Here is a 14,266-nt window from a genome sequence, read left to right as displayed (position 1 = left end):
TGTCACCCAGAGAGTTGTGAATTTGTGGAATTCTCTGCCACAGAAGGCAGTGGAGGCCAATTCACTGATGTTTTCAAGAGAGTTAGATATAGCTCTTACAGCTAACGGAATCGAGGGATATGGGGAGAAATCAGATTTTGAATGATCAGCTATGATCATATTGAATGGCTGTGCTGGCTGGAAGGGCCGAATGGCCTACTCCTACACCTATTTTCTATGTTTCTAAGACTGGTTTTATGTATCCCTTTGTAGGGGTAGGCAATTGAGATGTGATCCAATGAATTGTTTAATGTTAAATAATTTGACTGTTTTGAAATAATGGTTGGATTGGCTGGTTCTCAATGAATCCATAATTGTGAGGCTTAAAATATGTTACTGACCATTCAGAGCTCAGGGAACACTTGTCACAAATGATTGTGGAAACCTCCACTCTTGAGTCAATTTTGTTACAGGCAAGGCAAGGCAAGTTTATTTGTATAGCACCATTCGTGCAAACAGCAATTCAAGGTGCTTTACAGGAAAGAAAAAATAAAATAGTCAATAATTAAAAATTGCAAAACAAGCAATACGACAAATGTATCAATAATAAAACAACGTCAATGAAACAATAAAACGATTTTAAAAAGCACATAAAAGGGTTAAAATTAGACGGTTAAGATTACCTGCATGTCGGGTTATGGACAAGCTATAGTAAACAACAGTGTTTTTAGGCCTGATTTAAATGCGCTTACAATCTGTGCACACCTCACGTGTTCAGGGAGCTTGTTCCACAGGTGTGGAGCATAAAAACCGAATGCTGCTTCAGCCTTTTTAGTTCTGACCCTGGGAACACAGAGCAAACCTGTCCCTGAAGACCTGAGGAGTCTAGGCGCCTCATATACAACAAGTAGGTCAGAGATGTATTTTGGACCTAGACCATTCAGTGCCTTGTAGGTCAGCAACAGAATTTTAAAATCTATCCTCTTACACACAGGGAGCCAGTGCAAAGATTTAAGGACAGGTGTAATGTGGTCCATTTTCTTGGTGTTGGTCAAGACTCTGGCAGCGGCATTTTGGATAAGCTGCAGTTGTTTAATTGATTTTTTATTGAGACCTGTAAAGATGCCATTACAATAATCTAACCTACTAAAAATATATGCATGAACAAGTTTTTCAGTGTCTTCTTTGGACAGAAATCCCTTGATTCTTGCAATATTTTTTAGATGGTAATAGGCAGATCTGGTAATGGTCTTTATATGGCTGTTAAAATTCAAATCCAAGTCCATAACTACACCAAGGTTTCTGGCTTTGTCTGTGGTTTTCAGTGCAATTGAGTCGAGTTGAGCACTCACCTCTAGCCTTGTTTTTTTTGGGACCAAAGACAATAATTTCTGTCTTATTTGCATTGAGCTGGAGGAAGTTCTGGTTCATCCACTCATTGATATGTTTGACATACTGGCTCAGTGAGTGTAGGGGACTATGGTCATGTGGTGACACTGTGATATATAGTTGTGTGTCATCGGCATAAGTGTGGTAGGTAGGATATGTTAAAATGCTCTATAATCTGAGCTAGGGGGAGCATATAAATGTTGAACAAAATGGGTCCAAGAATGGAGCCCTGAGGAACCCCGCATGTGAGTTTTGTACGTTCTGATTCAAAATTACCAAGGGAAACAAAATAATCCCGACCTTTCAAGTAAGATTTGAACCAGTCCAGCACAGAACCAGAGAGTCCCACCCACTTCTCCAGTCTGTTAAGCAGTATGTTGTGGTCCACCGTATCAAAAGCAGCACTGAGATCTAGAAGTACCAAAACTGAAGCTTTTGATGCATCACTGTTTAGATGTATGTCATTTAGGACCTTAGTGAGTGCAGTCTCAGTGCTGTGATGTGGCCGAAATCCCGACTGGAAAATATTAAAAATATTGTTTTGGGTCATAAAGCAGTAAATTTGTTGGTAAACTACCCTTTCAATAATCTTTGCCAAAAATGCTAAATTAGATATGGGCCTGTAATTGCTCATAGCTGAGGCATCCAAATTAGGCTTCTTCAATAGGGGCTTGATCACTGCTGTTTTTAAGGCTTCGGGAAAATGCCCCAATTGAAGGGAAGTGTTTACTATGTTCAGTACTTCTGGTGCAACACTGTTAAAAATATTTTTAAAGAAGCTTGTGGGCAGCAGATCAAGACAGCAGGTAGTGGACTTTAGCTGTTGAACAGTTTAAAAAAAAAACAATATAAAAATTGAGAACTCTAAAGTTATTGGTAGACATGTGTTGAAAATTTTAGGGAACCAAAGAGATTATGAAACTTATTGAAGCAGAACCTGATGAATTGGCAAGTTTGATCATTATTTCAAAATCATTGATGCACTTATGAATGGAAATTGAATAACAGGAGGTGGTAGAAATCTGAATTAAAAAAAATGCAGCATGCCGGACAGTGTCTGTTGTGATGAAAAAAGTGGAAGGAAGCAGTAATGGAGATCAAATAAAAGCTCTTTCTGACACAAGATTTGATAATCTTGAAGTCTTATTGGTACGTTGATTTCTCTAATTTCAAGTAACTCCTGCATCTCCCCCCCCCCCCCCCCCCCCCCCCCCCCCCCCCCCCCCCCCCCCCCCCCCCCCCCCCCCCCCCCCCCCCCCCAGCCTAGTCGTCCTATTAGTTCCACTGTTCACATCCTTGTATCCCTTTCATTAGCACATCCCAGCCAACAATGGGCCATGATGGATTCTACCCATCCTAAGGTCATCTATTACCAGCCATGATTTGTTCTGAACTTTTCTTGCCTCCAGTGTCTGTCTCCAGTATCTGCCCAGCTTCTACTTGTGCTGCCACCTTCAGTGAGCTATGAACTTAGACTCCTTCCATTCAACCTCCCAAAGTGCAACACCTCAGAATTGCTCTGGTAAAACTCCATCTGCCATTTCTTCTCCTATTTCTGTAGCTGATCTATATTCCGCTGCATCTTCTGACAGCATTCCCCATTATTATAAAATATAATGATTTGTTTTGTGGCTCACTTCCTAATTTTAAATGGATTTTCAATTTGAGAGGTGTGCACCCGAACCCAGGTTGTCTTTGCATTTTCAACATAAAAGACCAATGTGACACGCTCACTTTGAGGCTTGGCTGCGAAAGCATTGTTCATATTTTAAAAATATTTCTATCACAAAAAGTTGTACGTTGTATCCACTGCAAAATCCCACTGAAAAATGTCTAATCATAATTGTCCACCTTAAATACTCGATGGGCCAATGATCGAGTAATTGTGAAGGACTTTATTTTTGAAATTTCCTTGCCAGTTTAATTTTGACAACTTATTCAACGGTGCCTTGGCCAGTGTTGATAGTATTCGTCAGTATTCGTGTAGACAGTGTTTGTCCTTGGCTTCATCTGTGGATTAACTGTGTCTTAATCAATTAATAAAAAAGCTACTACTGAACTCGTCTTCTATCATTAATTTAAAAATTGCTGCTCATTTTAACCCATTTTTCACAGTGGAGCAAATGCTTTAATTAAATATTGCTTAGTATTAACTTTAAAGTAACTGAAAGCTTAAATTAGTTTTCCTGTGTCTCTGCATTTTGCTTTATTGGGCTGCGTTTACATTATAAGGAGATGATATACCTATATTAAAAACTATAAATTACTAATAATTAATGTCCACTTGAAAAATTGGGTCAAACAATTGGGTGTTTGAATTCCATTCTACACAACTGACAGATTAAGATCATTGAAACGATCATCTCCTTTGTGACCCTGGAAAATACGTTTATAATATTATTTATTTGACTTTCTGCAGAGCTGTATGGAACTTGTGTTAATTATTGATGATTTATAATTTCCAGAATATGCAAAAAACAGCAGATCAAAGATGTTCTCCAAAAGGCACAGATAACTTGAATGACGATGGGTCAGCTGCTGGCCAGGTAAGACTCTCAGCAATTAATCAAGCAAGCTATTTGATGCTTTGTGATTCACATAGGTTGTAGAATTGTACACAACATGTTGGCTTTAATTAGAAAGTGAAAGTGCTTAACAGGACTGATTCCATTTCAAAATACCCGGGGTCAGATCGCTTGGTGCGGGGGAGCTGAGATTCCCCCCTTGATGCAGGAGTGATCGTCCCGACGCAGAGGGTCCAAATGCTGCCGGCTACGGGAGTAAGATCGTCCCGTCAACAGAAGGCTCGAGGCCCACGACCGCGGGAAGACAAAGAGATTGAACTTTTTTTTTCACCTTTATGTTAAAATGTATTTTGTGTGTTCTGTTGCTTTTTATTATGTATGACTGACGTGGCAAATGAAATTCCTCATATGTTGCAAAACATACTTGGCTAATAAAGTATTATTGTATTGCATTATATTGATTTTAATTTCATGATCTAGGACATTATTCCAAATTGTAAATAGGACTCTAATTTGATTGGAAGAACAAAGGATTTTGGATAAGCAGGGGATGTACAACATAGGTTGAGTTCTAACAAACATGATGGGCTTTATGTTTACTAAATGAAACTCAACAGCAGCATGCTTGAGAGTAATCTGCACAACTTGTTTTTCATCTCAGAGAATTGATATTAGAACACCTAGAAAAGCAGTAATTGAGTTTCAGAAGGATAAGAGACTGGAGACCTGTGACAAGTGCCATGACTATAATTGGTGCTGGGCCCAATGCTGTCTGATTTATGTCAATGAGTGGGATGATGTACATGGCATGATCAATGAGTTTGCAGATAACGCACGCTAAAGTTGGTGATGTTGTAGATAATGAAGATGGCTCTCATAAATTAAATTAAACTAATCTTGATCAGCTGGGCAAGTGGGCTGAGGAATCATCATCATCATCATCGTTGAAAACATCAATGGGCGCGGTGCCTTACAATGCTATGCTATGTACGACAGTGATCGCAACTTCTACTGAAGTGTGGATGGCCATTGGCTCGCTAGCAGCTCATCCGCCCTTTGGCAGGTCTTGTTTTTGGTCCTGCTGGGGGTCCACAGCCCCCTCCTCACCTGGCAAACCAGGTGGGGGAGACGGTTTAGTCGCCGACTATCCGACCATGGAGCAGGTAACACGGGATTACATGGTACTCCCCACGACCTGTCCTTAGGAATGAATGGTTAATGGAATTTAATGTAGATAAGTGCAAGGTGTTACATTTTGGGAAGGCAAACCAGGGAAGGACCTTTACAGTGAATGGCAGGACCCGAGGGAGAGTTGAAGAGCAGAAGGATCAGGGATTGCAGGTACATAGTTTCCTGAAAGTGGCGTCACAGGTAGATAAGGTGGTCAAGAAGGCTTTTGGTAAATTAGCTCTCATTAGTCAGGATATGAAGTGTAAAAGTTGGAATGTTATGTTACAGTTGTACAAGAGGTTGGTGAGGTTACATTTGGGCAGGATAGGACATTTGTTGGAGTGCAGTTCAGAGATGTAGAAAATCATGAGAGAAATAGGTAGGGTACATGCACAGGGTTTTTTTTACCGAGAGCAGGGGAATCAAGAACCGGAGGGTATAGGTTTAAGGTGAGAGGTTAAAATTTTTAATAAGAACCTAAGAAATGGTGGTTATATGGATCGACCTGTCAGAGGTGGTAGTTGAGGCAGAAACGCCAACATTTAAAACACAATGGGAAAGGTACATGGATAGGAACTTTTTTGAGCGTTGTAGGCTAAAAAACATCCTGACTAATCCAGGCAGCATTCTGATAAACCTCTCCTATACCCTCTCCAAAGGCTCTGTATTTTTTATCGGGGCAATCAGAACAACACATAATACTAAAAATGTGACCTAACCAAAGTTTTTTAAAGCTGTAACATTACTCTTGTATTCAAATCCCTGACTGATGAGGACAAACATATCACATGAAAGGTTCACATAACAAGCATATCACATGACCAGCATATCATATTAGAAAGGTTTCGGCCCGAAACGTCGCCTATTTCCTTTGCTCCATAGATGCTGCTGCACCTGCTGAGTTTCTCCAGCATTTTTGTGTACCTTCGATCTTCCAGCATCTGCAGTTCCTTCTTGATCACATGAAAGGACATTTAAGTGCTCTCTCATATGTTCCTATTTCATTACCGTTGCATGTTGTGTGGAGCGTAAATGTAAGAAAGTCCATATGGGTTGAATAACCGCCTTTACCACTCGAATACCACTAGATACCACTTTATCTGCTTGTGTTGCCCCTTTGACCCCAGATCCCTCTGTACACTATTGCCAATAAGGGTCTTGCCTTTGACTGTATACTTGCATTCGACTTCTCAAAGTGTAGCACCTCATACTTGCTCCATATGTAAAACACCATCGCTCATTTTTCTCTGCCATTTCTATAATTGATCTACACCCTGACAACCTTCCTCATCAAATCCACATTTAAAAAAATATATAACGCTCTTCCACCACTACCCTCTGTCTTCTATGGTAAGCCAGTTCTGAATCCATACAACCAGGTCACAATGGATCACAGGCATCTTAATCTTTGAAATCTGCATACCAATAGGGACTTTATCAAATGCCTTATTAAAATCCATGCAGACAACATCCACTGCGTACCAGTCACCTTTGTCACCTCCTCTGGAAACTTAATTAATTTAAGTTGTCAAAAATAGATAACCGTGTAGAATTCCAATACACTCAACCATCTGCAATAAATTAGATTCTACTTTTGCTAAAATCTAATCCTGTTAGCAGAGAAAGAACAGAAGAGTTCAATTTAGGAAATGCAGGCATTTAATCATGGAGACAAAGGGAACAGCAGTTGCTGGAATTTTAAGCAAGAAACAAAGGCTGGAGGAGCACGGTGGATCAGGCAGCATCTGGTGGTAAATGGATAGGCGGTATTTCAGCGACACCCTTCTTCAGACTGATTTGTAGGGGGTGAAAGCTGAAAAAGAGGTGGGGCAGGATGAAGCCTGGCAAGTAATAGATAGATAGATAGATAGATACAGGTGGGAGAGAGAGGGTTGATTGGCAGATGGGTAGAATATGTGACAAAAGCTAGAGGTGATTGGAAGACAAAAGGGTGTCAGATAAAGAATGAAGAGGTGGAATGAAATGTAAAGCTGGAGGGAGGGTTATGGTTGACTGGAACGAGCAGGAAGAGGGCAATTACAAGGGAAATGGGTGACTTGGGGATGGGAGATGAGTACAAAAGGAAGGGAGAGAAGCAGGGTAACTGAGGATGGTTGGATACATCTGGTGCACAGGAGGGGACGGGACGGGGGGGGTTAGAAAGATTGGAATATTGTTTGAAATTCTTGTATCCAATTTTCATACCTTTCAGTTGTAAACTACCCTAGAGGATTATGTGACGTTGTTCCTCCAGTAGTATTTAATCATTTAATGGTGGCGCAACGGTAGAGTTGCTGCCTTACAGCGCCAGAGATCTGGGTTCGATCCTGACCACGGGTGCTTGTCTGTACGGAGTTTTACGTTCCCCCTGTGACCTGCGTGGGTTTTTCCCGGGATCTCCGGTTTCCTCCCACATTCCAACAACATACAAGTTTGTATGTTAATCGGCTTTGGTATAATTGTATATTGTCCCTTGTGTGTAGGATAGTGAAAATGTGCGGGGATCGCTGGTCGGTGCGGACTCCATGTGCCGATGTTTCCACGCTGTATTTCTAAACTAAACTGAATTATGTTCTAGTAACAATATTTTTTTAATATCACATCGTAAAAGTCTAATGAAGTAATCTGCTATGCCTTCATCACTCTTCCCAACTGTGCTGCCACTTTCAGGGGTTTATGCATTTTTACTCCAAGGTCTCTCTATTCATGGACACTTCCTGAGGACCCACCATTTACTGTGTATGCCTCCCCCTGTTTCCAGAATGCATCACTTCTCTTTTATCAGGTTTAAATTCCATACTGTTGCTCCACCTATCTTTCCATCTGATCTACTGTATATCATGCTTTAGCCATTGACAACACTCAAATTATCTGCAAACTTATGAATCGTGTGTAAATATCAGAGGTCCCAACACTGACCTTGTGATACACCACGAGTCACAGCTTCCGATTACTGAGACAATTTTGGAGCCCACTTTGCCATTTAACTTGTTCGGATCAAAGCATTAACTCTTTTCATGTCTTCAGTGCTGCCTGATCTGGTGTGCACTTGCTGAATTTCCTTTGTCTTTTATTTTGGATCTGCACTGTTTCTGCTTTTTTTTAAAACTTTATTTCATACAGATTTTATTATCTCCATATTATGACTCTTGAATTATGAAGTATAATTAAGAACTAAATTTAAACAAGCTTAAATTAACTGACAGTCACTTCACATTTCAAAATAACCAAATTAAAAAAAAACTTAATCTAAATGGTTGAAAAGTAATTTTATGAAAATGTTGCTTCCTTTGTAGAAGACCGACTTGCAATCTTTTGTCCAAAAACGTCAACTTCGTGCTCCATCTTTGGAGAATTTATTCCGAGCTTCTTCCAAAGAATCAGTTTTCTCATCACCTTCAAAAGAGTCACTGCTACGAACTGCTTCAAGGGACTCACTTAATCGAATTGATGCAGATGCTCATATTTCTGGTACCATCTTTGATCCATCGTCAGACATTGAAAGTGAGACGGAAGATTCTGCAGGCACTTTTGAGAGCCTTAGTCGGGACCCATCTTCCAACCAGTTTCGTAGGATGGAGCGGAGCTTGGGCAACTATAGATTCAAATATTCAGAGGTAACTGATTTTGAAATGTTGCACTGATGGATGTTTGTTGTTTTAGTTTAGTTTATAAACTACTGAGAATGCCACATATTGTCCTGTGAGCAGAGCCATTTCCTTGAATTCTAAATAATTTACGTATCAAGGAAAAATATTTCTGTATACAATGCGCTTTTCACGTTTATTTACCTCAATGTTTTGAATTCTATGAAGCATGTTCAAGATTGTAACTACTACATATAGCAATTTTGTGCAAGTAAGCTTCCCCTGGACTAATTAAAACTATGCTGATCTCATCTTCACTTGTTGGAGATCACATGTGCTGATGTAAATGCTCCCCCCCCTCCAGAAACATGCGTTTCACTTAACAGGCAATGTCCGACTCCTAAATTTTTATTATTATTTATAAATGTGGTTTTAGAAGTATCCACACTGTAAATTTAGTAATTGAACATTTTGTAAAATGCATATTGTTTTACAACATCGATTAGAAATCTTAATGCAAAGAATTCTTAGCTACAAAATTGAATCTAAGAACTGATTTTGATTATAACCTGATGCCTCAACTGTGATTAATATTTGGTTAATCAGATTTGAAGACAATATGGTGTCAGCAAAGTATTCAACAGCGGTTTCTCTTTTACGGTTAACAATTTTTTTCAAACTTTTTTTGGTCAGCTCATGCTGAATATATGTCGGCACAAGGAACTGCAGATGCTGATTTACAAAAAAGGCACACAGTACTGGAGCAACTCAGTGAGTCAGGCAGCATCTCTGGAGGACTAACTCAGTGAGTCAGGTAGCATCTCTGGAGGACATGGATAGGCGGCTTTGTGGGTCGGGATCCTCCTTAAGACTGACAAAATTTGTTTGTGTACATTGCTGTAAGATTGTACAGCTTGGAAACAGACCCACCATGTCCATGCTGATCACAAAGTATTAATCCAATAACAGTAATCCCATTTTCAGCATATGACCAGTGGGCTTCCATTCCTTGGTAATTCAAGTTCTCGTCTCGATATTACTTAAATGTGAGAATCTCCACTTCCACTAGACAGTTAGGCAGTACGCTCCAAATACTAACCACTCTCTGGGTAAATGAAAAATCTTGATCCGGTCTCCTCAACTCCTACTACCCCTTTGTCCTTGCGTTTTAGACATTTTTTTTGTTTATTTTCGAGATGCGGCTTGGAAACGGGTCCTTCGTCCCCTCGAGTCCATGCCGAACATTGATCACCTGTTCACACTAATTCTGTTATTCCATTTTCGCACACTAGGGACAATTTTATAGAGGCCAATTAACCTACAAACCTGCACGTCTTTGGGATGTGGGAGGGAACCGGAACACCCAGGGAAACCCCATGCCTTCATTGGGAGACTGTGCAGGGCCTCCTCTACTGTCGGAGTGAGGCCAAACGCAAATTAGAGGACAAGCACTTCCTATTTCGCTTGGGCAGCTTACAATCCAGCGGTATGAAAATTGATTTCTCTAAGTTCAGGTAACCCTTGCATTCCCTCTCTCTCTGACCCTCCCCCATACTGGTCTTCCTACTAGTTTCAGAATCAGAATCAGAATGCTTTATTGTCATTGCATGTGTCACATACAATGAGATTACTGTGTCTCTCCATTTAAAAGAACTTCAAACATTCACATACTCATACTTTTTACACTCCCTCCCTCCCCAAACCCACCCATGGATTCACATTTACATAAATTAACACTGTCTCCCACCCCCCCTCCTTCCCCATAACCCGTTCCCGAGACAGAGTTCAGTTCCAAGATTGCTGATGGGTAAAAGCTGTTCTTGAGTCTGGCAGTGCGTGACTTTAGCGACCTGTACCTTTTTCCTGAGGGCAGCAGTGTGAAAAGGTGGTGACAAGGATGTGTAATGTCTTTCACGATATTACAGGTCCTGCTGCGGCATCTGGAGTGGTAAATGTCCTCCAGAGGGGGCAGGGGGAGTCCAATGATACCCTGGGCAGTTTTTATCACCCTCTGGAGAGCTGCTCTGTCAGCTGCTGAACAGTTCCCAAACCAGGCAGTTATGCAGTAAGTCAGTATGCTTTCTACCGAACAGCGGTAGAAAGACTCCAGCAGTTTAGCAGACAGATGGGCCTTCCTCAGTGTTCTGAGGAAGTAAAGTCTCTGTTGCGCCTTTTTTACAACTATAGCAGAGTTCACAGACCATTTAAGATCCTCACTGATGTTGATCCCCAGAAATTTAAAACTAGGCACCCTCTCCACCTCCTCGCCCCCTATCTCCAGTGGCCTGAGCTCCGCTCTATGTCGCCTGAAATCAGTGATGATCTCCTTTGTCTTTTTAGTGTTCAGAGAGAGAATGTTGTGAGCACACCACTCAGAAAGTCTGTGCACCCCCTCTCTATAGGCGACCTCGTTCCCATTTGAGATGAGCCCCACCACGGTGGTATCATCCGCAAATTTTATGATCCTATTTGCGGGGTGATGGGGCAAGCAGTCATGTGTGTATAGGGCGTAGAGGAGCGGACTGAGCACACAGCCCTGCGGTGCTCCTGTGCTGAGGGTCAGGGATGTCGAGGTGTAGGGTCCAAGTCTCACCGTCTGTGGGCGTTCACTGAGAAAGTCCAATATCCACCGACACAGTTGACTGCTGAGGCCAAGGTCTAGCATTTTTGTGATCAGCTTGCTGGGTATGATTGTATTAAAAGCTGAGCTGTAATCAACAAAAAGCATCCTGACATATGACCCCTTCTCCTCTAGGTGTTGTAGTGCAGCATGGAGGACAGTGTTTATGGCATCCTCTGTAGATCTATTAGCCCTATATGCATACTGGTGTGGGTCGAGTGAGGGGGGGAGAGATAATTTAAGGTGACCTAGGACCAGCCTTTCAAAGCACTTGGAGACTACAGATGTAAGAGCAACGGGCCTGTAGTCATTGAGGGAGTTGATGATTGTCTGCTTGGGCACCGGGATGATAGTGGTGGTTTTCAGGCACGCTGGCACGGAGGAGTGTGCTAGGGAAAGGTTAAAAATGTCTGTGAATACCCCAGCGAGCTGGTGAGCACAGTCCCGGAGCACCCTGCCTGGGATCTCATCCGGGCCAGCAGCCTTACTAGCATTAACAGTTCTCAGGGCCCGCTTTACCTCCTCTAACTGGAGGGTATGTGGCTGGTCAGCAGGGTCCAGTTGGAGAGAGGTTCTTTCATTCGGACCTCTCTCGAAACGGGCAAAAAGTGGTTGAGCTCCTCTGCCAGCGATGTACTTGCAGCTGTCGGTGGGTCCCTGCTGCCCCTGAGGTTTGTTAGGTGATATATTCCCTGCCACATGTTCACTGTCGTTATCTCTTCGTTATCATCTCCTCCACAGCCAACAATGGACTATTGTGGGCTCATGGGTCACCAGTGCCAGCTCTGATTTGTTCTGTACCTTTTCATACCTTTAGTTTCCCTCTTCCCTGACTCCGTTTGAAGAAGGGTCTTGACCCGAAATGTGACCTATTCCTTTTCTCCAGAGATGCTGCCTGACCTACTGAGTTACACTAGCATGTTGTGGTTATCTTTATAGGTTACTTGTTCTACAATTTCACCATCCCTTTGTTAAATTTTCCCCTCGTGAATATGGATGCGAGGTATTCATTTCAGATGAAGATGGACACTGCTGGAGTGACAGCGGGACAAGCAGCATCTCTGGAGAGAAGGAATGGATGATTTTTTGGGTCGAGACCCTTCTTCAGATCTGTGTACACTACATAATACACTCTGATAAACTCAGCCATAGTACATTTCCTCATTTCACGCAGAATATACCTCATCCTCCATCTAATTTCAGAATCCTGAAAATGTTGCAATGTGTTTTTGAAAATTCATTATTTGTTACTCCATGCTCCTACTTGGAAGTAAATATATTTAGAACAGAAATTTGAAGATGAATATTTCATAATTAGCTGTGTTCATTTTTTTTCAGCTGGTTACTGCCTATCGAACTTTGCAGAGAGACAAAGAAAAAATGCAGGCAAGTGAATGTACAAGCTGCATTCTCATATAATTGTGAAGCTAGAGAAGAGGAAATATTCTGAGTGAAATTTTCTTGTATCATTTTTCACTTAACTATGTTTTTATCTACTGACTTAATTATCTATGCACTATGTCTGCTGTATATTTGTGAGAGTGTTTGTAAATATGCTCTTTGGCAAAGCTGTTATGTGTAGGCTGGTTGTGTGATTGACCTGGCTGCACACACGACCCTCTGCAATATCTTGCTGTCTTGAGCAGAGTAAATGCTATGCTAAGCTTTGATGCATCCTGTCAGTTGGCTTTCTATGGATTGTAGATATTGGTAAGCATCGTTGAAACATAGAACATAGGTGCAGGAGTAGGCCATTCGGCCCTTCGAGCCCGCACCGCCATTCAATTTGATCATGGAGTGATCATCCAACTCGTATCCTGTACCTGCCCTTCGATCCCTTTAGCCCAAGGGCACATCTAACAATGCATTTCGTTGTCACTGTACACGCAATGACAATTAAATTGAGAATCTGAACTCCCTCTTAAATATAGCCAATGAACTCCTCAACTACCTTCTGTGGCAGAGAATTCCAGCGATTCACAACTCTGTGTGAAAAATGTTTTTCTCATCTCGGTCCTAAAGGATTTCCCCTTTATCCTTAAACTGTGACCTCTTGTCCTGGAGACATGGGAGACTTCTGAGGAAGTAGAAGCGTTTTGTGTGCTTTCCTGGCCGTATTGTTGATGGTTCAACCCGATCAGTTAGTTGTCGGTGATATTTATACAGATTGTGAGAGTTTGATTGTAGTTGAAATATTCACCACCATAATTGAATTTATTATATTTTTGAACTGTTATTTAGCAATCTTATCATTGTAAAAATGAATTAAAAAAAGAACTAGAACATGTACAGCTTAATTTCAGTGTGGAGTGAAGTTAATTCATGAATTGTTAATTGATTCTACCCACTTTCAGGTAGTCTTGAGTCAGGGTCAAGATAAAGCTCTGCGCAGAATTGGAGAATTACGTGAGGTGAGTCGCTGCATACTTTATATTAATGCCCATCTGTTGTCTGTGATGCTTTTAAACCACCCATGTATGGAAGCCAAACTGCCCCAAAAGTTTACTGCACAATAAGATTATGTCTGACCCAACTTTGGTCTCACCAATTTTCTGCTCCCTTCCATCACCCCTTGATTCCTTCATCTGTTCCATTGTCTGCCAGTAATTTGATGATTCTGTTATTGATTCAGCTGCCTGGGCCAAAGAATAGAAAAGACCATTGGATAAAATAAATTCCTTCTTAAGCATCGTTTTAGATGATTAGGTCTAAAGAAGGGTCTCGACCTGAAACCTCACCTCATTCCTTCTCTCCATACATGCTGCCTGTCCCGCTGAGTTACTCCAGCTTTTTGTGTCTATCATCGTTTTAGATAGCTCACATGAGGAGAAGGAACATCTCCGTATCCACCTTTCAATGTAATTAAATAATTCCTTAACTGCAGCGACCAAAATTGTACTCTGTACTTTCATGCAAGCTTCTTTTATTTCATACATTGGGATCTCAAATCCCTTCATACAACAATTTGTCGTCTAACTTCCATTTAAATTATTTTG

General features: G+C 41.3%; 1 protein-coding gene across 8 annotated transcripts in view; it reads left to right on the top strand.

The window, feature by feature from the left end:
• golga4 (golgin A4) overlaps positions 1-14,266 on the top strand; it is a 117,622-nt gene that overhangs the window by 22,342 nt on the left and 81,014 nt on the right. For 6 of the 8 annotated variants that reach the window (XM_055633515.1, XM_055633516.1, XM_055633513.1 and 3 more), the window contains 4 exons: positions 3,834-3,914; positions 8,360-8,680; positions 12,609-12,656; positions 13,625-13,681. In XM_055633515.1, coding sequence (XP_055489490.1) covers positions 3,834-3,914; positions 8,360-8,680; positions 12,609-12,656; positions 13,625-13,681 — 507 coding nt within the window. Of the gene's footprint in view, positions 1-3,833; positions 3,915-8,359; positions 8,681-12,608; positions 12,661-13,624; positions 13,682-14,266 lie in introns of all 8 variants that reach the window. The other 2 variants (XM_055633511.1, XM_055633517.1) reach the window with 1 other exon arrangement.

Source organism: Leucoraja erinacea, chromosome 4 (assembly GCF_028641065.1).
Source record: "Leucoraja erinacea ecotype New England chromosome 4, Leri_hhj_1, whole genome shotgun sequence".
Classification (NCBI taxonomy): domain Eukaryota; kingdom Metazoa; phylum Chordata; class Chondrichthyes; order Rajiformes; family Rajidae; genus Leucoraja; species Leucoraja erinaceus.
The sequence above is the reverse complement of the archived record's forward strand: the minus strand, read 5'-3'. Positions and strand labels throughout refer to the sequence as shown.